The sequence below is a fragment of the Microcebus murinus genome, chromosome 7 (genome assembly GCF_040939455.1).
Source record: "Microcebus murinus isolate Inina chromosome 7, M.murinus_Inina_mat1.0, whole genome shotgun sequence".
Lineage (NCBI taxonomy): Eukaryota > Metazoa > Chordata > Mammalia > Primates > Cheirogaleidae > Microcebus > Microcebus murinus.
The window spans coordinates 74,906,911-74,928,305 of record NC_134110.1 but is presented as its reverse complement, the minus strand read 5'-3'; the positions used below and the strand labels follow the sequence as shown (position 1 = coordinate 74,928,305).

The window sequence follows — 21,395 nt, the reverse complement described above, 5'->3', positions numbered from 1 at the left end:
CTACCTTTCTTTTTCTTGGGCATTTGTAGCTTCCAAGGGCAGTAAGATAAAATTTCTATTCTAAAGTAGGAGAAAGTAATTCTGTGTAAAGAAATATGCCCCAGAGTCATAAAGAACCTAGGTATAATATCTGGGTTCTGCTAGAATACTGTGTGGTCTTCTAATTACTCATGTCTCTTGCCTAAGGTTTTTCTGCCTAAAAACAATATTGATGTTGCACAGATGTAGTGCAGACTAGTTTACAATTCAGAAATTGATTATTTAGTCTTCTTTGTTGTCCAAAATCTAGTATATTTTTATATTAATAAAATAGCTACTATTAATCCTATTACATATTTGTGATCTTATCTTTTCCCTCTAATTCCTACTGGTCATTAATGAACAATATATCTTCAAAGGTGTATTCTAGCCCCTCCACCAATGATTTCTACCTCTGAGCTCACTGACACATGTACCCAACCATCAAGAATCCTTTTTGAGGAATCACGTATTGTCTTGCTTTCACATCTTATGGGAGATTCCATAAGCCTTTTAACAAAAAATGATGATGAATTATTTTATTCATAAATCGTTAACAAGGTATAAGATAATTCATCCATGGAACTTTTGATGTTTCTTTTTAAAATTAAAACCTTAGTGTTATAATATTATAAAATTAAAAACTATGAAATTGATGACATGACTTGTGAATGGTATTTTAAATTTAGTTTAAAAATTCAACATTGCAGATAAAATTATGTGATTTTTGCAATGTTAATATGAATATAAATTTGGATGGAACATGGCATGGTGGTAAAAATAATGTTCTTAGTAAATCAAGCTGGAGGAGAGGAAACAGCTAAAACAAAGGTCAGGGACTCACCTGGAACATTTGAGATGCAGCAAGGAGGCCAGGATGAGTTGGAGAGGAAGAATAGGGGGGTGGTAGCAGGAATGAGGCATATGAAAGGCTAGAGAAGGCTAGAGAAGGAACGTGGCTGGCTAGAGAGAGAGTGTGAATACAGGTGGGATGATTAAAAATCCTCTAAACATTGTTGATTACCCAACAGTTAGAAGAATTTTTTATCTGATTCTTTTGTATTCTGTTCTTTACCTAGCTTGGCTTTGTTATTAAATATCAGATATCTCATTTCTCTCCTGTCTTTGGTGAAGGATCCCATATCTTTTCTATTTTCCTTGACTCCTTACTCTGTCTTTCAGGTCAAAAGAATACTTTGAGGTGTTGATTTCTCATGGAATTATTAAGAATAAGATTTAATTTAATGGCTTTTTACTTTATTTATGCTTGTAGAGATTTTATGGAAAAAATAAACTCTATTAAAAATAAAATTACTGAATATTTGATAATTTGGCAATAAATTATATAGATCTTGCCATAAGCAGTGGATTTTTTTAAATTAAAAAGTCAAACTTCATCTACAGAATATGATATTTAGAGTGAGAATTCCTGAACTTGGGGTCTTGGCACCACTACTTATTAGCTATATTATCATGTGCAAATAACTGATACTTTTTGAATCTCAATTTCTATAAATAGGAATCAACAATAAGACACATAGCACAAGATTATTGTGAGATTTTTAATGTGTCTAAAAATTTGATAAATTATTAAATAATATACAAATGCTAGTGACTATTATCAATGATGACATTAAGGTAGCATTATTCTATCCTAAGCCTTTAGAAAAACATTTTTCAAATATCTTTCCTAAAAGCCTTATTTTTCTGCTCAGAATTCTTAATATTCTCTTTTCAAAACACTGTAAAAATAAAATTCTTAAAAGATATTTGAAGGAAGAAATCTAAGCTAAATGTGTTATATTTCAGTGTTTCCCAAACTTGAATGTGCATAGCAATCACTTGGGTGTCTTGTTAAAATGCAGATTATGATTCACTGGGACTAGGACAGATACTGAGTTTTGCATTTCTACATGTCGTCTAGACTCCTAGATGATACAGCCACTTGTCTTGAGTATCCAGGTTGTATACCACCTCTCTACATGAAATACATTTAGCTTCCTAACACTAGCTCTGGCATTTCATTACATTTATGAATTATAACTTACCTAGCACAGAGCTTTGGTGATTTAAACTTTGAATACAAAGTCATCACAAAAAGGACCTAAGAAAATAAAGTCCATATATACACTTATGAGAAAGGAGAAATTAGAAAAGGAAAGGAACAAAAAGAAACAAAAATCTTGGGGTCTCCTTTGCTTCACTGATATAAAACCTTAGAGTTTTCAAGGAAACTGATAACGCAGACTCTCAGATGGTTGAATTTTACTTTCTTTAAGGAATCTTTTGTACTCAAATATAAAAGTAAATAAACTTTTGCAATTCAGTGAAATGAATAGTGATGTCTGTGCATCAATGATAAATATATGGCTAAAATGATTTTTCACCATATAGTTTTAGTCTTAATTACCCCTAATAGTTGTTTCTACAATTGATGTCAATATATCACTAAGTATATTTATAAAATTGTTAAACTCCTAAACATGTTCAGAGTACTGCTGGTGAATATTTATCTGAATTTTATGTTTGATGCATTTGGTTTCTATAGGCTTTATTGCTTAATAAAACATGCCATCTCTCATTTTTAACCTTTGTCGAGATGAAGATGTTCACAGAATCTAGAAAACATTTCTTCAGAAAACTTATCCAAGATAACAACAGAAATAAAATAATAGAAAAAATAAGAAATAATCCAAGTTGAACACTTTAGGAATTAAATAAATTCAAGTTTCATGATTATCTGCATTACCATTTGCTATTCGCTTTGGAACCTGTGTGAAAATGTGCTTGTGTTCTCTGCCAAATAACTTTAAACTAGATATTGGTTAAACATGAACCAAAGCCACAAAGATTCATCAAGTTTTCTGGACACTTATGTTTCAAAGAAAATTAAAAGCATTTCGACAGTTAACTAATAGGAGTTTTCATTGGATCAACAAAATAAAACAAAACAAACAAAAGAACAGTAACAGATCTGTATGGCTCAACTGATAGAGTTGAGGCTTTTGCAGAGTTCGCTGGTAGAAATGGTTCTATAACACATTTAACATTAGAATCAGTGTCTTGGGAGGCAACTATCTCATATACCAAGAATGAACCCTTAGGACATATTCAACAATAGAGGATGAGGCACCATGTTCCTACAGCATGAAGTCTACATCTTTATTATGACACTTGTCACATTTTCTATCATTAGTGTAGTTAATGGCAGGTTTGTCTTTCTCTGTGATATCCTTGAGTACATAACAACGTTCGTATTCATTTACCCAATACTTAGCACACTATCAGGCATGTTTTGTATGTTCAGTAATTATTTGATCAATGAAAATAAATGGTCCATGACATTTTTAATTTCTTCTTAATATAACCTTTGAATGAAATAGGCAATAGATATGAAAGGTCATCCGAGTGTATGTGTCCGCTTTTTTTCACTTCATTTTTTTATTGGGGCAAAAACCAGTCTGAATCTAAATAAGTCACATACAATAATCAACTTATCAGGTAATTAGTAAGAAGTTTAAGTTTTCACTTTTATTTGCCCTTGCAGACAGAGTCTGGGAGCATGGAGTATTTTCTGGTAACAAATGGGAATCTGGCCAACCAGTGATCTTTACATTAGCATTCTAATAACCAGAGGCCAACATGCAGTAGTGCTGTGTCAGAACTAATTTATGAAACTGGGTCCAAAGGCTCATTAAAGTGGTCACAATTCAGTGACTGCCCAGTAAAATTAGACTACAGTTTCATTCTCATAACAGTGAATATTTTAACATACTATTAAGGACATATTTCAAATGTTAACACTAGCTCTGATTCTGTGAGAGGGAAAACAACAAGATTTGAAAGCCATTTACTTTTGTACAAAATTGGCTCCACTCTCAGCTTTTGGCTGAAAATGCTTCAAATGTTCATATTTTAGAGCCCAGGGTGGGCTGTACTTGCACTTGCAAGTCTAGTGCATTTTTTTTTCCTCAGAATAAAAGCACTGCTGAGTAACTTCAGCAAACCACAGGGTTGTGAACCTACCTGGCCAGGAAATCTCAGGCAGCTCAGTTGGGAGCAGAATTTTCTTCTGTTGCTGCCAGACACAGTTTCCTACAGCATTCCTTTAATCATACTTCCTCCCCCATGATGCCAAAGCTCCTGGGTTTTTAGAGTGCATTGCTTTCCAGGCTCCTGTGCACAGCCAATCTGGGTTGGAGTGGCACTGCAGGTGTGGCATGCAAAATCTGGTCAAGAGCAAAGAGATGTAGGGGGGAAAGTTCTAAACTGTTGAGTCTGGGGCAGCTCCGGTTCAGGTCCACTGCTGACTCTCAGGCAGTCATCTCCCCGTGCTGGGGCAGGACATCCCCTCTCCTGCTGGCTCAAAGCTTGGCATGTGGACCATACTTAATAGTAAAGATGGATGTAATGAACTGAACTAATGATAGTAATATAAAAAGCTGTTTAATTTCTCAGTTTCTCAAACATCTCTACACATGAAGCGGGAATAATGATTCCTGCTCTGCTTATTTCACAGGGCTATGTTGCTGGTCTAAACTAATAATAACTACAAAAACACTTTTTAATGGGATGGTGCTTATACTTGGGTAATGTATGGTTATACCCATTCACTTGTCAAACGTAACAGACTGTTTTCTTTATCTCCTGAATTTTTATTCAATGGAACAATAATGAATCCCTAAATCTTCTAAATGTGAACAATAAAAGACTCTGAATGACTTTTCCTGGCAGTCTATATGCCATGGCTGAATTATTTAGACTTCTATTTAAGCCTGGGGAGGAAAAAAAAGACTCTAAGGATAAAGATTTTCCTTTTAATTAATTCCTTCAGAAAACTGTCTCTTTTAATTTTTTTCTACATTTAGAAGATACCATTGATAATTTGGATGCCCTGTTATATTATTGAGTTCTATATTACTTCCATATCAAGGTTAAATCTCTCTAAAAAATGACAAGTCGATAGGCATTGCTTACTAGTGGCAGAAGTAGGTAGCATGTGTCAGTATATTGTAGCAGCATAAATAATATGTAAGTTTAAAATATGCATTAACTTTTAAAATGAGGATATTCCAAATTGAATCCATGGCAAAGGAATAAATGTAAAATATTTTTCTAAATATGCTAACAGTATCTTATAAACCAGTGTTCTGGGAGAACTCTGATTTTCTGGGTGCTAATAGGTATGCCTTCCAAAAATATTCTTTATTCCCAAATATACAAGAATATTTGATTTAAACATGACTAGATATGTTTCCTCTTTTTTGCAAGGTTTTGTCTATTAGTATGCAGTGTAAATAGCCAATGTATAATATAGCATTTTCACTAAACTATTTTACCATGATAAATTTGCTTCACAACATGCCATCTTCCAACATACCATATTCAGATAAACGCCACCTTAAGAAATGTGTTAACAAAGTGTGTTTGGTTAGACTAACATGAGGTTATACCTTTGGCCTGTGTGAATTTAACTGACAATAGACTCATTGAGCAGATGTAGGATAAACAACACTGTCCAGGTGCTGAAGGGCATAAGAAGTTAAGTGAAATTGCTACTGCCTTTAGAAGTCCAAAGTCAAAGGGCACACTTAGTCAATAGTGCCATGGAGATGATGTGACCAAATAAAATAGGTGCAAAGATGGACAGTCACATCTATTTGAGTGTAGAATTGGAAGTATCTTCCCAAGAGTCAAAAGTGAGAAATAATAATACACTTACAAGGATTGGTCGGATAAGTATATTTACACATGCCAGCTGTCATTTCCGAGGCTGACACTGTGGAATAGTACCAGTCTCCATTTGCCTCATTTCATTTGTCTCAAGTCAGAAGAGGTTTAGCTCATTGACTTTTTTCGGTTCTGTAATTTTACAGTTATTTCTGTCACAGTATTGCTTATTTAGTTTTAAAATAAAGAAGAAAAGAAAATTAGCTAAATTTTTGAGAGCAGTTAATATATTTTTTAGATTAACTTACCATGAAAAGATAGAGTTAGTACCCCAACATTTTATACTTTTGCCTTTCATAGTTAGGCAATAGTAATTGATTTTTTTGGTATGGTGTAAGGTAGAGGCTCAATTTTATATTTGTGTTTGTGGGTAACCAATTGTTAGGGCATCATTTATTCAAAAGCCTATCTTTCCCTCATTGATAGGCTACGTCAGCTCCATGTACTTACATGTCAAATGTATGCATGTACAGTTTTGTCATACATATGTGTGTGTAAGTTTGGTGGCTCTCTATTCTGTTCCACTGGTCCCTTTCTATCTTTGTACCAATACTATAGTCTTATTTAGTACAGCTTTGAAATAAATCTTGATAAGGCAACTTTACCTAAACAAAGGCAACTTTATTTTTTCCAGGAGTGTAATGGCTATGTTTGGCCCTTGTTCTGTGATATAAATTTTAGAATCAATGTGTCAGGCTTCGTGTATACACATAAAAAATACTTGAGGATTTTACTGGAATTGCATGGAATTCATAAATCAACTTGGGGAGAATTGACATATTTATTGTACAGACTTTTTCCAATTTCTCTGTATTTATATAAAGTTACTGTAAAATCTTTCAATATAGTTTTATAATTTTCTCCATTAATGTCTTTCAAATTTTCTGATTTACTCCTCAGTACTTTATATTTTATGCTATATACATGATATATTTTAAACTATTAATATATTTGAAACATATGCATTGCTGCATAGAGATACAACTGAATTTTTTATATTATCTTTGCATCCAATAAACTTCCTAAAATCTTACTGATTGTAATAATCTGTGGATACTTTGGAATTTTTTTATGTAAACCTATGTGTCACCACCAATTAATAACAGTGTTATTTTTTTTCTAAAATTATTTTCCTATCTTATGGTACTGACTAGGATATCTACTACAATGTTATATAGAGTTGGTTATAGCAGATGCCCTTTTAAAGTCCCTGATTTCAAAGCAAATGTGTCCAATGTCTCATATTAGGTTCGATGTTTGATATTAATTTTTTGGTAGATATTCTTTCTTAAGTAAGGAGGTTTTCTTCTCTTCCTAGTTGCTAAGGATTTTGTTACATATGGATGTTTATTAGATAATTATATGTTTCATATTTTTTAATCTGAGCAGAGATAGCATCCTGTCCCCTTTGACCCACAAAGCTATAAAAACTAAAACCCAAGTTCTGACTTCAACAAATGTCTTCAAGGAACAAACCATGTTCAGTGATCTATTAATACTTCTGTTTGATTTTCTGTTTTCACTCCAATGTAGGATATTCTTTGAGCTGCTTATTTTCTTGGTAGTTTTATGTTTTATTTTTTTTTAAAGAGGTACATTTATATTTTATCCAGAATTTCTGGCTGTTTTTGGTGGTGGATGGTTCAGTGTATTTAGTACACTGCAAGAAACAGAAGTCTTCCTTTTCTCTTCTGTCAAAGTGTAATAGTATCTCTCACTTTTTTCCAAAGCTTTTCTTAAAGTTTTACCTCTTTTAGATTTTCCTTTCTATCATCTTTTGGAAATTTTAACTTTATTCAAACTAGTTTTTTATTTCACTTTCCAAACTTTCTCCACCCAGCTTTCCAGTTTCTTTACAGTTTCACACATATCCTTAAGATTGAGATTGATCAATTGTATGCAAATATATTGTTTTGTCATGTACTTACACATCAACTTGTCTATCTCAGAGACTTGGTCTTATTTTTAGGCAAAGTATCTGCTCCCTTCCCCTTTTAACTAATATTTTACATAATATTTTCTTAATCAGTGCTATTTAATTTTATGCTTTCAGATATCAACATGGCAGGAGAACCCAAACCATACAGACCAAAACCTGGAAACAAGCGGCCCCTTTCTGCACTTTACAGGTAAGTAAATAAGCACTGTTTTACTATATGTGGTGGTGAAATTTCCTTACAGCTTTCTAAGATAATATAACCTGTAAGGAATCAGTTATTTTGAATAAAAATCTTTACTGCCATGAAGTACAACAAAATGTTGTTGCTCTAGATATAAATATATCATGCAGCATTGGCAGGGATCTTGGAGGCCTAATCTTATCATATCTGCTTATACAACCCTTCTACAAGGTATTTCTCTAATAAACTCTAATGAAAATCTCTAACGATTCTACCTGACAAATGGGTGGAAAGTCAATGGTAGTTGACTATTTACTGCATGCCATGCGCTGTAGGTGTTTTACATATGTTGTTTAATTTAATGTATGTCTCATAACAATTCTGCAATGTAGATATTCCTGTTCTCATCTCGCAGATCAAGAACTTGAGATGTAGTTTCTTAGTGATTTTTCTCAAGATCACACCACTAATAAATGATGTCACCAGTACTCAAACTCATGTCTTCTGTTGACACACCTGAAATTCTTTCCCCTCAATTACCTAGCCTCTTTTGTTACAAAGCACATGTTTCTCTCATGCCCACTTTTTTCCCAAACGGCAAATATATTCTTCCTTTCCTCAAGAGGGACAGATCTATTTCCTTTAACCTTTCCTAAAGTACTTGGGTCTGAGTCACTTAACATTCTGATCATTCCCACTACATGCCCCAATTTATCAGTGTTCATACCTGTTATATTATTCTGAACTGCAGGTGGACAGAGTAAACAAGATTTAGCACCTTTGTCATTCTGTATTTACGTCTATTAGGTTAAGTAAAATTTGGTTGATTTGGGGAAGAGCACAAGAATAAACTCATAGAACTTTCAGTTCTTTAAAAACAGCCACTTTTTAGAAAAAAATCGTGTTATGCTGTTAAACCATGTGTCCTATTTCAAGTACTTTTGCCATTGGTTTTTGTACCGTTACATGCTGACTTTGCATCTATCCCTGCTAAATTCCCTTCTGTTAAATACAGCCAATTGTTCCAGGCTATTGAGATCTCCTATTATCCAATTTATTTGGTCCTTCCTCAGATACAGATCATCGGCCCATCAGTATCCACATCCAAAGAGTTAACATAAGTGTTGAGCAAGCCTTCCTTCTTTACTGATACCATTTGGATAAAGGAGAATTAAGTTACGTATTTAAAATTGATTATGTTCCAATTAAGTATATTAAGAAGAGTGTTCAAAAGATAGCATGGAGCTTTTTCTGTGTCTTTGTTCTCTGAAAACGTAGCATATCACCTTTTTAACCCCCATACCCTCATTTCCCAAACTATAACATATTAATGAAAGGGTTGGATTAAATCAAAGGGTTGGTTAAATCACTTCTAGAGTCCCATTTATGCCTAAAACCCCAGGCCTCTCTATTGTATGGCCATCAGATATGTCTCTTATTTTTGGCTGTTTTAATTTTGGCTGTAATTTTGGCTGTTTTAATTTTACTAAAATATTTTATGTAAAAATAGCAAGCAACAGAACATAACGAATGTTGATAATTGGTCACAGGGCAATATTGACATTAAAGAGCAAAGATGAAGTCATCAAGAAAAGGGAACTGACACTTTCTGTACCTTGTTTGTGGTAAAGGACAGGGTTTATAAAACTGAAAAATGCAAATTATGTTTTTATCAGATTCATTTTTAAATGTATACATAGAGCTTCAGCTAATGCAGAACATTTGAAAAGTCATTTTTTCAATTATTAACAAAACAAGCTAGTAGTGGCTTTTTTTTTTTTTTTTTTTTTGAGACAGAGTCTCGCTTTGTTGTCCAGGCTAGAGTGAGTGCTGTGGCGTCAGCCTAGCTCACAGCAACCTCAAACTCCTGGGCTCGAGAGATCCTCCTGCCTCAGCCTCCCGAGTAGCTGGGACTACAGGCATGCGCCACCATGCCCGGCTAATTTTTTTATATACATATCAGTTGGCCAATTAATTTCTTTCTATTTATAGTAGAGACGGGGTCTCGCTCTTGCTCAGGCTGGTTTTGAACGCCTGACCTTGAGCAATCCGCCCGCCTCGGCCTCCCAGACAGCTAGGATTACAGGCGTGAGCCACCGCGCCCGGCCGTGGCTTTTTTTTCTTATCAAAGAGTTGCTGCTGTCTGTGCACTGATGTTAATTTTCATATTTTCCCTATTCTTGGATTGTTTTGATTTTCTTATGAGAATGGAAGCTCATGAAAGAAAAAAATTATTTTTAACTGTTATTTCTCTATTTTAGTTGTATTCAATTGTGTTCAAAAGAATTAGAAGCAGAATTTTATTTAAATATGCTATATTATATATAAAAATCGCATTGATGGGGAAATGCTTATTTATTCTGTTTTTGTCTGTTTACACAAATTAAGGCCTGGGATATACTTAAATTACAAAATAATAACAAAGAGAATACAGGGAGTGAATGTGCAACTGAGAAAACCCCTCTATATACATTTTCTCATTCTTACATAAGATTAATAATACCTTAATTTTATGTGGAGAAAGTATGTTTTCATAGATACTATTTATCTATTCATCACAGAAATCCACAAGGTAGTTATCATATGCTTTGCTTAATAAATAAAAAACCTAAGTTTCCAAATCAATGAAGGATTTGCTTCAAGTAAAATGACAAAATTAGGAACTGAACTCGGGTTTTCAGCCTTTAAGTCTAATGATATTTCCACTAGATCACAGCTCTCTATATTTACTCACCTGCTACTATCTAAACAATACAGATTATGAAAAGCAGAGATTTTCTGGTCACCAAACCAACAACCAACTATCCATGAATATCATGCCAGCAGGTGACAGAGGAAAGACTGTACACTAGACACTACATACCAACATATGTGATCATTGGGCAGAAGTTTTAAACTTCAGGTCCTTTATTTGAAATAATATTTGCATAATTTTCTTGAAATATGGATAATTGAGGTGAAAACACTTAGAACAAAGCAGACAATATGGTGGTAGCTTGGAAAGGGGGTGGTGTCTGCTTTCCTATTCTTTGCATCTTGTTTTCTCATCTATAAAATGAAAGATCTGGAATAGTTCCGTTTGTGCACTCATTCATTCATTTATATAAGATATATTTTTTATATGTCTATTATAGTCTAGGGACTGTAGCAGCTGCCTTTCTAGGCAACTGGCACAGAAAATGCCAAAAGCAGGGCAAGGACAGAACATAATGAAATAAAGTAAGTCACTTGCATAGAGGTAATCTCCCATTTACCTTCCTTCTCTAAACTGCCATGTCTCTACAGCTATTTACTCTGGGCCTTTAAATGCTCTGCTGCCCAACTTCCTTTTTCACTTGTGTTTACTTTAGGTCCATCATCAACCACAAAGTGGTAGTCACATGAAATATTCATTGAGGTATAACTTTGTTTTGTTTCTTCCTTTAATAGGATTTTCGATTCAGCCAAACAATCTTCACTAAGGGCTTATTGTATGCTCAATTAACATGATGTGTATAGAAGATGCAAAAATAAATAACACAAATAAAAATAACACAAAACAAAAATAAGAGAGCCTTCAAAAAACTTACTGTCTTGTACATGAGTTAGATGCACAGATAAGTAAGGACAACCCAGGAACAGTGTGCATATGTTTCTATGAAAGAATAAATGAGGGAGTTACTGATTCTGCCTAGGGAAGGAAGTAGAAGGTCTGGGAGAGTTACAGCAAGATGATAGCCCTTGAGCTGGCTCAGTGGCAGGCTCAGGTGAAAGGTCAGGGAGAGGAAGAAAAAAACAATTATTTCAGGCTTGGGCATGAATTCATAAAGACAGACATTTTATTACAAAAAGCGCTTGCAATAAAATGTCTCCCATTAGAGCCTATTTGTAAATGAAACATAATTAATCATTTGTGAACATTTCATAAATATTGGACCTGGTCCTAATGGTGAATAGCTAATCCATTCTCTAGGGAAAATATTGTAACTTTTAATAAATTGCTGATTCAAATGGGCTATGTGCATTATACTGTATCTATGGTGCTCTAAAATAATAATTCTCCCCCACGAAGTGAGTTTTTCAGCATGCCAAGTTTTAATTAATATTAAATAATTGCTAAGTGAAAGCAGTTGTATGATGGCTTTGCTTCTGCTTGTGAAGTGGACAGACCCTTCTTTTCTCATGTGAGTAAAGCCAACAAAGATACCAGAGAACAAAGGCACTATTTATCAGGGCTGAACAAATACAGGTTTTTATTCACCTAGGAGCAGCCCTCCCTGTTACGGAGAACACTGCTTAGCAAGACATGTTGTATGTAAAGTTTCATCCAAATGATTTTATGGAGATTATCAGCCACATTTCCAAATATTATTAATATTTTGTGGCTATCATCCAGGTAGGTGCCTTTTGTAGCAAACTTCCCACCCCACACAGATGACCATGGGAATCAAGATTTATCACTGCAAGTAACTTGAAAACTCCTCCAGATTCTTTCAGGGTAACCTACAAGTAATTACCAACATCACCATTTTAAGATCACCGTGACTGGTGGTGGTAACCATGAATGTGAGTTACATAATAATCAAAATCCTTTCCGAGCACAAACCAAGTAAGGTGACCCTGCCGCAAAATATCTCTGGTGATTTGTTCACCACTGGACCTACATGAATTCTGTTATCATCCTTCATGGTGGCTCTGGCACATCATGGGAAAGGGGGACCCACTCAAGTGGCCCAAAATGCCCCCTAGAATCTTGACAATAGAAATGAAAATAATGGAAGCTGATTTCAGTTAATGCCAAATAGCAAAATCAGTATGGAGGAAAAGCACACTGGATGTCTTCACTGCACTGACTTGCACTGTTTGTTGAGAAATGTTTACCAACTGAATATTGATCATTTTGTTTATTTTCTGTCTCCTCTTATAACTTCAAAGATAATACACATTCACTTTCAGAATACTTGTGGTGTCAATGCCTCCTTTTGCACTGGCCAAAGGCTTCCTTCCATTTCACCTGCCTAGCCAGGTGGGTCCAGAAACCATCTAGGAATGGACTGTCTGATTACTAAGTGGAGTGTGAGGGAGAGAGGGAAACATTTTTTCCTATTCCCCATACTGATACATCCTGTCCTTCTGAAACGGACACAAGCCCATGTCCTGACATGCCTACTTGGTTGATTTTGAAAGTATGCTGCTGCTGGGTCCGTGTAGCAACTGCAGTCTCTCTTTGCTCCCGACCCAGTCTTTCCTATGCGACCAAATAACTGACATGTCATTGCCAATATCTACAAGAAAAATGCACAGAAAAAGCAGATACTTCTAAAACTCAAAACTGAATGTCTAAATATCTGGGTAATTGAGGGTGAGTTCTCTCTAATTCAGAGTCCCCAAATGAATGTTGAAATGCTTTTGTACCAGAAAAGGTCCCCAAAATTCACTTTATTGAAGGTTTAAAATTGTGAAAATGTTTTACATGAGTTTGTTTGGTAGTAAAAGTGTTAGGCCTAGCACCTAAAACAACCACAGCTTTGCCAGTGGTTTGAACTCCATCTCTTGCTCCTCAGTTTCTTTGGCTGCGGAAAGGAAGATATAAATGTCTCCTGAAATATGATGAATTAAGGAGCCTGGAACTAGTAGAGATACTTCACAAATTTTAGTTATCCTCATTATTCAAGGATTATTCAAAGAAAAAGTCTATAATAAAGTATTTTAGGAGGTTATTTTAAATGAGTGTTTAGCTATGGTGGTGTTGCTAAACTTCTCACCATCAACTAAACAGGTTAATGTTTCCTATAACTTCTTTAAAAAGAAGAGTTTTTTTTTAAAGATTAATTTTACTTATAGTAGGTCCCTCATATTTTAATACTAAGCAAATATAACTTATAGACCTTTTCATTTAAAATGTTCAAAAAAGTGCTGACACAATACCCATTAAAATTGTTCTGCTGCAGGCAATTCTCTCTACTAGGTTAAAGAATGGCCTGTTTGCAGTTTTATGTTTTGCTTTTAGTGCATGAATATCCATGAATATCTTATTGCATATGGAAAGAATAGGGTAGGCATAGAGGGAGACATAAATATAGAGAATTCATCTCTAAGACCTTTGTAATTTATGTTGCTAGCCTTCAGGTTGTTTGAAAAACTATAGTTTTATCTGTCTGATTTGAGGTAGTTTATTATAAAAATCAAAAGAAGCAAAACCATGCAGCCAGTTTTTAAAAGAGGAAAGTAACATGAGCCAAGAATTAGGTGGGAATTGAGGGAGGGGGGGGTAGGTAGGATCAGGCAAAAGTTTAATTACGCTAGAAAACTTATGAATGACAAGGTATTACTTGGGAGCAAGTCAAGGCAAAAAGGGGAGCATGATGATAATCTATGTAAGCATGCGGTAAAACAAAGTACATGAATATGTTGGAAGAATCTACTTTTTTCTCGCTCTATCCTCTGACAGAAACTTATTGCATAGGCCTTTATATGAAATTATCTAAATAGCATAGCAAGTAGCACCCTAAGTAGCATTTACACAACACACACACACATACACACACATAAATATTTCAAAACTGATGGCATTTTTCTTATGAAGTCTCCCTGTAAAAGCAAAGGATAAACTGCAGTAGAATAAGCCACACAGGATTCCTTTTTGTTTCTCCCAAGGCAATTTATCATCTTGAGACACCCTGTGACAAATTTATCATCCTATGAAGTTCTAAGAGTAGTGCTCCATACAGCTGAATCTACAGAGTCAGTTGTATGGTCTGATTTCAAATTACCAACATGGCTACATACTTAGAGGAGACAGGAAGCAAGAGTGAGCTGACCTTTTGTTTGGCTTGTCCACTCAGACACAAGGACTAGAAGAAAAATATCATGTTTGGATGTCTGCAAACGTTTCCAACAGTGACCAGTTGATCTTAATAACACTCCTCCTTTGGGGTGGGGAGAAGTGGAAAAGGCATGGTAAACCTAGCATGAGAAAACTGAAATTTGCTGTCATCTTTACAGTTGGCAGGTGCAAATGAAGACATGCAACTGATTTCTTCTAGCTGTTGATTTACTACACATTAAGAGCTGTAGCCTGTCATGAAATAGTTGCTTTCTTTCACGTATACATAAACAGGGTTTTCTGCTGAACCAAAGGTCTCCTAATTAGAAGGACCCATGTTATGGCCTTTTATGCTATATGCTCCTTGCATCTCACTCTGTGTTCTTCTTGGTTTGTATGACATGATGTTGAGGTTAGATCATGGATAGTAACACCACCAGTCTCTCCCACCGCTTAGGAGGAAGGTGTGCATCTCATATTGCCTGGAATAAAGACGCTTTGTCGGTTCTATCTTCCAAAGGGTATTCTAAACACTTCCAAAGTTGTAGTGTTTTCATTGTCAGTGTTGATTTCATTTGTTGACATCATTCTGCTGGTGATCTCCATTGTCTTTGTATCCAGTGACCTGCTTCTCGTTCGAGGGTCATCTTTGGTAGAGGACTTAGGGCCTTGAGCTTCTAAAGTAAGTTAAATTCGCAAGTCAGTTTTTAAAACATTTTTAGAATTACCTCATTCTTTTATTGCTCACCAAGGGCTCATATCACCTCCACATTCTCAATCTACCATTTCTTCAATATCCCAGGATATTTTTCCCACTCCACAAGACTATGAAAGAAATTGAAATGTGTCTAAATATCTATCTCCAATTGAATCAAATTAAAGAATAAAATATCTTTAATGTTAGAGTGCTACCCTTTCATCATCCTGTTGGGAAAATATAATTAAAACGAAATCTTTTTCCCAACCCAGAAATCCTCTCCACAAAGGTAACTAGAGAAAGAAAACACTTATACTATTGAATAAGCACTAAACCAGAATGTTCTGCATGTCATAGGCAACCTTCTAAGAGATTGAAGACAGAAAGAAATCTCACCCTTTGATATAGACAGACACATGCAACCTATTACGTAAGTGTCTTCAGGACAAGCAATAACTAGTCCTCAAGAAAAAAAAAAAAAAAAACTTGAAAGCACCATTTGTCACAGATAGTTCATCTTAACTTTACCTGGTAATTGGGATGACCTATGTATGCCAGCTAATTGACTTTACCCAAAAGAAAAACAAACTTCTTTTGTCCTTATGACAGAAGGTAATTTTATAATTTGGAGTAGCTCTGACCTCTCCCACAAAAACTGGCTGTTAGGGATCTGTCTCCCTTGATGCTTACATTTCAAAGGGATGGTTCCCAGATCCATGAGAAAGACGTCCCTGTGTCTTAAAGCCCGCAGCTGACAAAATGCCAATCTAGGCTTTAAAAGGATTTGTATATATTATATACATTTCGAAAAGAGGAAAAATTAGCTTTACAGTGAACAGTTTTCTAAAGTAAATGCTCAAATCAAAAAGAATGGAGGGAGATCTCTCCCCTTATTTTCAACAGGGAAAATTAAACCTCTTATTTCTTTCATCATTTTATTGAGCTCTCATCAATTCTAGCGTTCTTATGCTGATTCCTTGTGTGGTTAAGTTTCTATAAACCTCTTATTTTTAATGTGTATTTGTCCCTAACAGCAGAATAAAGACAATCAAGGTTCAGAAAGGGTGAGAGCCAGCCAAGAAGTTCCAGAGTTAGGGCTGAGGCTCAGGTTTCCTGCCTCCAGTTCTAAAATCATACCATATTTTTCTTCTTTTAATTTTAAGATTTTAGGGTTTTGTCTCATTTTTATTTAAAATAGTACAGTTGAGAGCGCTAGCTAACTACTGGCTTGTGGAGATTGATGGGAAATTCCTCTTTTATGCCCCTTCTCTAGCAGTTAGAGCCCTGATTGCTCCTCTAAGCACCTGCAACCCAAACAGTCCAGGGCTTTTCCTATAGCAGTGAACATTCAGTGATGCTGTAGGAACAGACTGACCTTATCTGCTAACAACTGAAATAAATAATAACAAGAAAATTGTCAAAATGATGAAAAATGTTTAAACCCATACAAAATGAGGAGAGGAGAAAAGAAGAAATGATTATTGACAATATTCATGGATGCAATTGGATTAACAAAAAAACCAAACAGTCCTTTTTCCTCTGCTACATCTTGTCTCACTCTTACAAATTGGGTGATTTTTTTTTTAGCCACATAAAATCATTTTACAAAATTAACTAATTTTACTATCTTCATTAAACTGTAATTTCCCCTGGCCAATTAAAGTTTGAAAATACTTATGATAAATTATAAACTAAAAGATGTTAGGTTATAGGAAGATGTTTTTTATATGTTATGAGCAAGTTCTGCATAGTAGGAAAGTGGTTTATAGGGGTTTTTTTAGCTTTGATTGGCTTTAAATATGTTAATTACAAAATAATCCACAATTTCCTTGTAAAAATTACATAAACTGTTTGGTGTCTTTCTGAGAGTATTTCTGATTGTGTTATAAGCACTGGAAGTGAAGCTAGAAATGTCTCTATTTTCGATGTCTAGATAGAAGAGGGCAAAAAGTCAACATAGTCTCACTAGATTATCAGTTGACCACATATGATGAATGCTTCACACAACAATTCATTCTTCTGGAAATTAATTAACTATTAAACTTTCAAAATTTCCTTCCAGTGGAATGATAATGTGACTGATAATGTATTCTTATCAGTATTGTAAAATATCAGCATACTCAGGGATCTGCTTACAATTCTGAGAGTTGACATCTATTTTGCTTATGTTTACTGTATGGGAGAATCAAAGGACAACATAAGCCTATTACATGACAAATGAAACTGATATGCCACATAGTTTGTGTTTTCATATTTGTTTGAAATAGCTCCTATTCTCACTCAGTCCTGAAAATTTCAGTGGTCATTAAAACAAGCAGTGGATCGGAAGTCTGGAAATCTGTAAACCAAATCATACATCTGCTACTACCTATCCAACAAACTAAGTGATAAGAAATTCAACCTCTTTTAAGCCCGGTTTTCTCAAAGTGAAATGAAGGAGTACAATTAAACCATTTCTTAGTTTATTCCTATTTCTAACATTCTGGTATTCTGCTGTTTACTTTGTAATCCAGAGGCTAAAGTCAGGTATTTGTTCTTCATTATCCAGTTTATTTCTTTCTTCCTTCGAACTTTATGCAGTGTCTTAAAAAGGATATCCATATCTTTTGACTAATTCCATCTTTTAAGGTGTATCTAAGTAGATAATCCTAAATATTTTTAAAATGTAAAAAAATATGAAATTATTCTCAAGTTGCTCTTTGCAGTTTTATGTATAATAGTGAATAATCTAACATAGCCAAAATATTAAGCATCTACTAGATAAATGTTCACAAAGTGTTCATAATGACATGGAAAAGGATTTAGCATTTAATTAGAGAAAAAAATTGTATAAACATCATGACCAAAACTACTTAACAAATAAAGTACATGCAGAGAAAAAAAATAGAGCAAAGTAATAACTCTAATTGTCTTTACAAGGTGGGAGTAGAGATGATTTTTTTAATAAATTTAATACCTAATGCAAATCTTCTTTAAGGAGAATTTTATAACCGAAAAGGGAGATATATTTAAAAATCAGCTTTTTTCAGTGGTAAATTATAAACATTGTATAAAACGACTCCTGCAGGCAACAATGAAGGGGTGTGTGTGTGTGTGTGTGTGTGTGTGTGTGTGTGTGTGTGCGCTTGGGCAAAGTCAGTTAAATAAAATAGATAGTCAGTTTGCCCAATAGTCAGTTGGGCAAAGTCAGTTAAATAGATACAGCCCTTCATCTTTAGAACTAGACTCCTTTAGTCACCATGGGTATTAGAAAAGTTAATTTTCTAAAAGGGCAACTTCATTAACATTAGTCTCACAGTTCGGTGCGGTCCAGCAGCCCTGTGTGGAGACATTACTGCCAGAGCTAACTGCCGACCACAGCCTGTCAGTCAGTCAGTGCCCACAGGATGAGGAGCTCCGAGTGCAGAGGGAAGGGCAGGGAGCAGGGTGCAGGAGGAGAGCTACTGAAGTCATCTAGTCTTCCAAAACAAAAAGTCAAAAGATTTGAGCCCTTCCATGCTGCAATAAAATAAGTAATCAGGAATGCATGGTGATGGCAGTTCTTCTGACTATAGATAAGTGAGCCAGTAATAAGAAAATGGTACCTGGCTCACAATAACTGCCCCTTGTTGTATTTAAAGCTGTAATTCAGCTACTTTATTGCTGCTGCTGCTGCTGCTGCTGCTGTTGTTGCTGCTTTGAAAGAGCATAGTGTGGGTGAGCTACAAATAATGACAGAATAAAGCCCAGGTTGCAGCCTCGGTATGCAGAGCATGGGTCATGAAAGAAAAAGAGGAGAGAGGTGATGTGTTCCTAACTCTTACCAGAGAGAACATGTCAGTACAGGGCACCAGTGGTAACGAGCACAGTAAATGTATCGGAATGCACTTTTTCAGAATGTGATACGCCAACTGAAAGCTAAGTTTGAAAAGGAAATAGAGGATGACCCACAAAATACAGATAATCGTGTGTGAAATAGCAATTTGAGTTGAATCGCTTAGCAACTGTTATAGGTTTTCTAAAATCTTATTCTTACTAAAACCACCCACAATGTCAGTGGTGAAGACACTATTATGATACTGTGAAAATTCTAGAAGAAGTCAAATAGAATTGTAACTTCTAATTTTTTGATTTGCTGAAGACTATCTTTTTCTCATTTTTTTCTCTTTAATACTCTAACTCAGTATATCCAATCTCATGTTTAGAGAGTTGAGAAAAGAAATATTAAATGACCAGGATTTGAAAATATAATCTAAATTGAGTGTAGAAAAGTTGGGACTTTGGCACAGAAATCAAAAAGATATTATAAAAGAAGTAATATTAGACATTCATTTTTAACTGAAAAAGAAACATTTTATTTTTTAAAATGTAAAGCTGAAGAAATAAAAGCAAGAAAGACTAGCCTTGTAGGTAGGTGAAGCACAATGTGGGCAAGCAGTTATGGACAATCTATACCCAGTCTGGTTGGAGAGAGTTGCTATCATTGTCATTAATGGGTTACAAGTCCTTTGGCCAAGATCTAGGACAAAGCTCCAGCCCTGGGGCACTGACTTAAGCAGGGTAACTCAGCCAGGCAATCCAGTGTGCTGGTGTTCATGAGAGATCATGGGATGGCGCCATTAGGACTTAGCAACCAAAACAGAGCTGAATTTTAGGGACAGACCAAATGAGTGGTGAGAAATATGAAGGACAAAATAAATACTTCATATAGGGTAGGCTCTGAGGGTTTATTTAGGAACAGTGAAGGCTGGCAAGAGAATTTCTGATCCCAGCAATTTTCAGTGAGTCACACGATCTCAAGCTTACAAAGATGACTTCTCTCTCAGTTTCTACTCACTGGGCTCGCTCAGGGACAACTGACCAAATTCAGCCTATATTAGAGACTCTCGGTGGATCTAGTGGGGGACAAGGAAACACAAATTTGCTGTAAGTTAGACATTTATTTATTACTTAATTATTGAGCACCTACCAGGAATTTTTCTGGGCGCTCAGGATAATACATCAGTTAACACAATGTAGTGAGGTTGCTAAAACTAAAGAAAAACAAACCAATTAATCATTATGTTAGAAGGTAGTAGATTTAATAGAACAAAAAAATGAAGTTAGAAAGAAGGACTGGGAGTACAGTGGTGAGAATTGTTGCAGTTTTTCACAGGGTGGTCAGTGAAAGCCTACCTCAGAAGGTATAGTTTGAGCAGCTATGAAGGAGGTGAGGGACAGGTAAGGTGATCCCTGGGGAAAAGATTCTAGGTAGAAGGACCAGCTAGCTAAAAGCCCTATGGCAGAAGCACACTCATGTGTTTTTTAAAAAAAATAAGATAAATGTTTCTGGAGCAGAGTCAAACCCAGAGGCCAGGAGGAGGTGAGCGGATAATGGCAGAGATATAAATGGGGGCACCAAATGATGTAAAGTCTCATAGGCCTTTGAAGTAGTCTGGCCTTTGAAGTATTCTAAGTGAAATACAGAGCCTTTGGAAGGTTTTCAACAGAGGAGTACTGTGACAGAACTTCCATTTTGAAGGGTCACGTTAGCTTTATGTTGACAATAGGTTGTGAAGGAGAAAAGGTAGAACACGGAAAATCTGGCAAGAGATTACAGTGACACGGATGAAACTGTAGCAGCTGAGATGAAAAATAAAAGTGGTTATATTACAGATATATTTTGAGGGTAGAGCCAAGAATATTATTGGCAGATTGAGTATAGACATTGAGAGAAAAAACAGAGTCGAGGATGTTGTTTTCATTATCTACTGCTGGGTGACAAAATTTACTAACTTTTAAAAAAAATTTTTATCATATTCAGCAATCTGGCTGGGTTCAGCTGAACAGTTCTGCTCTACACGATGTCTGAGACAATTTCAGCACTTACATATCTGGTACCTAAGCTGACATTGGCATAGACAGCTGTGGTGCCTGAGCCTCTTTCTTCTCGTGGTATCTCCATGTGGTTAACTTAGGCAGGGGCACATTATGGTGCTCTCAAAGTACTCAGAGATTTTACATGGACACTAAACTGGGTTGAAAATTCCAGAATATCACAGCTGCC

General features: G+C 35.3%; 1 protein-coding gene across 9 annotated transcripts in view; it reads left to right on the top strand.

Moving 5' to 3' along the window:
* The window catches only part of RALYL (RALY RNA binding protein like), a 658,122-nt gene that overhangs the window by 511,684 nt on the left and 125,043 nt on the right, over positions 1 to 21,395 (top strand). For all 9 annotated transcript variants that reach the window (XM_076005192.1, XM_012774231.3, XM_076005191.1 and 6 more), the window contains one exon: positions 7,802 to 7,877. In XM_076005192.1, the coding sequence (XP_075861307.1) occupies positions 7,802 to 7,877 (76 nt within the window). The remainder of the gene's footprint in view (positions 1 to 7,801; positions 7,878 to 21,395) is intronic.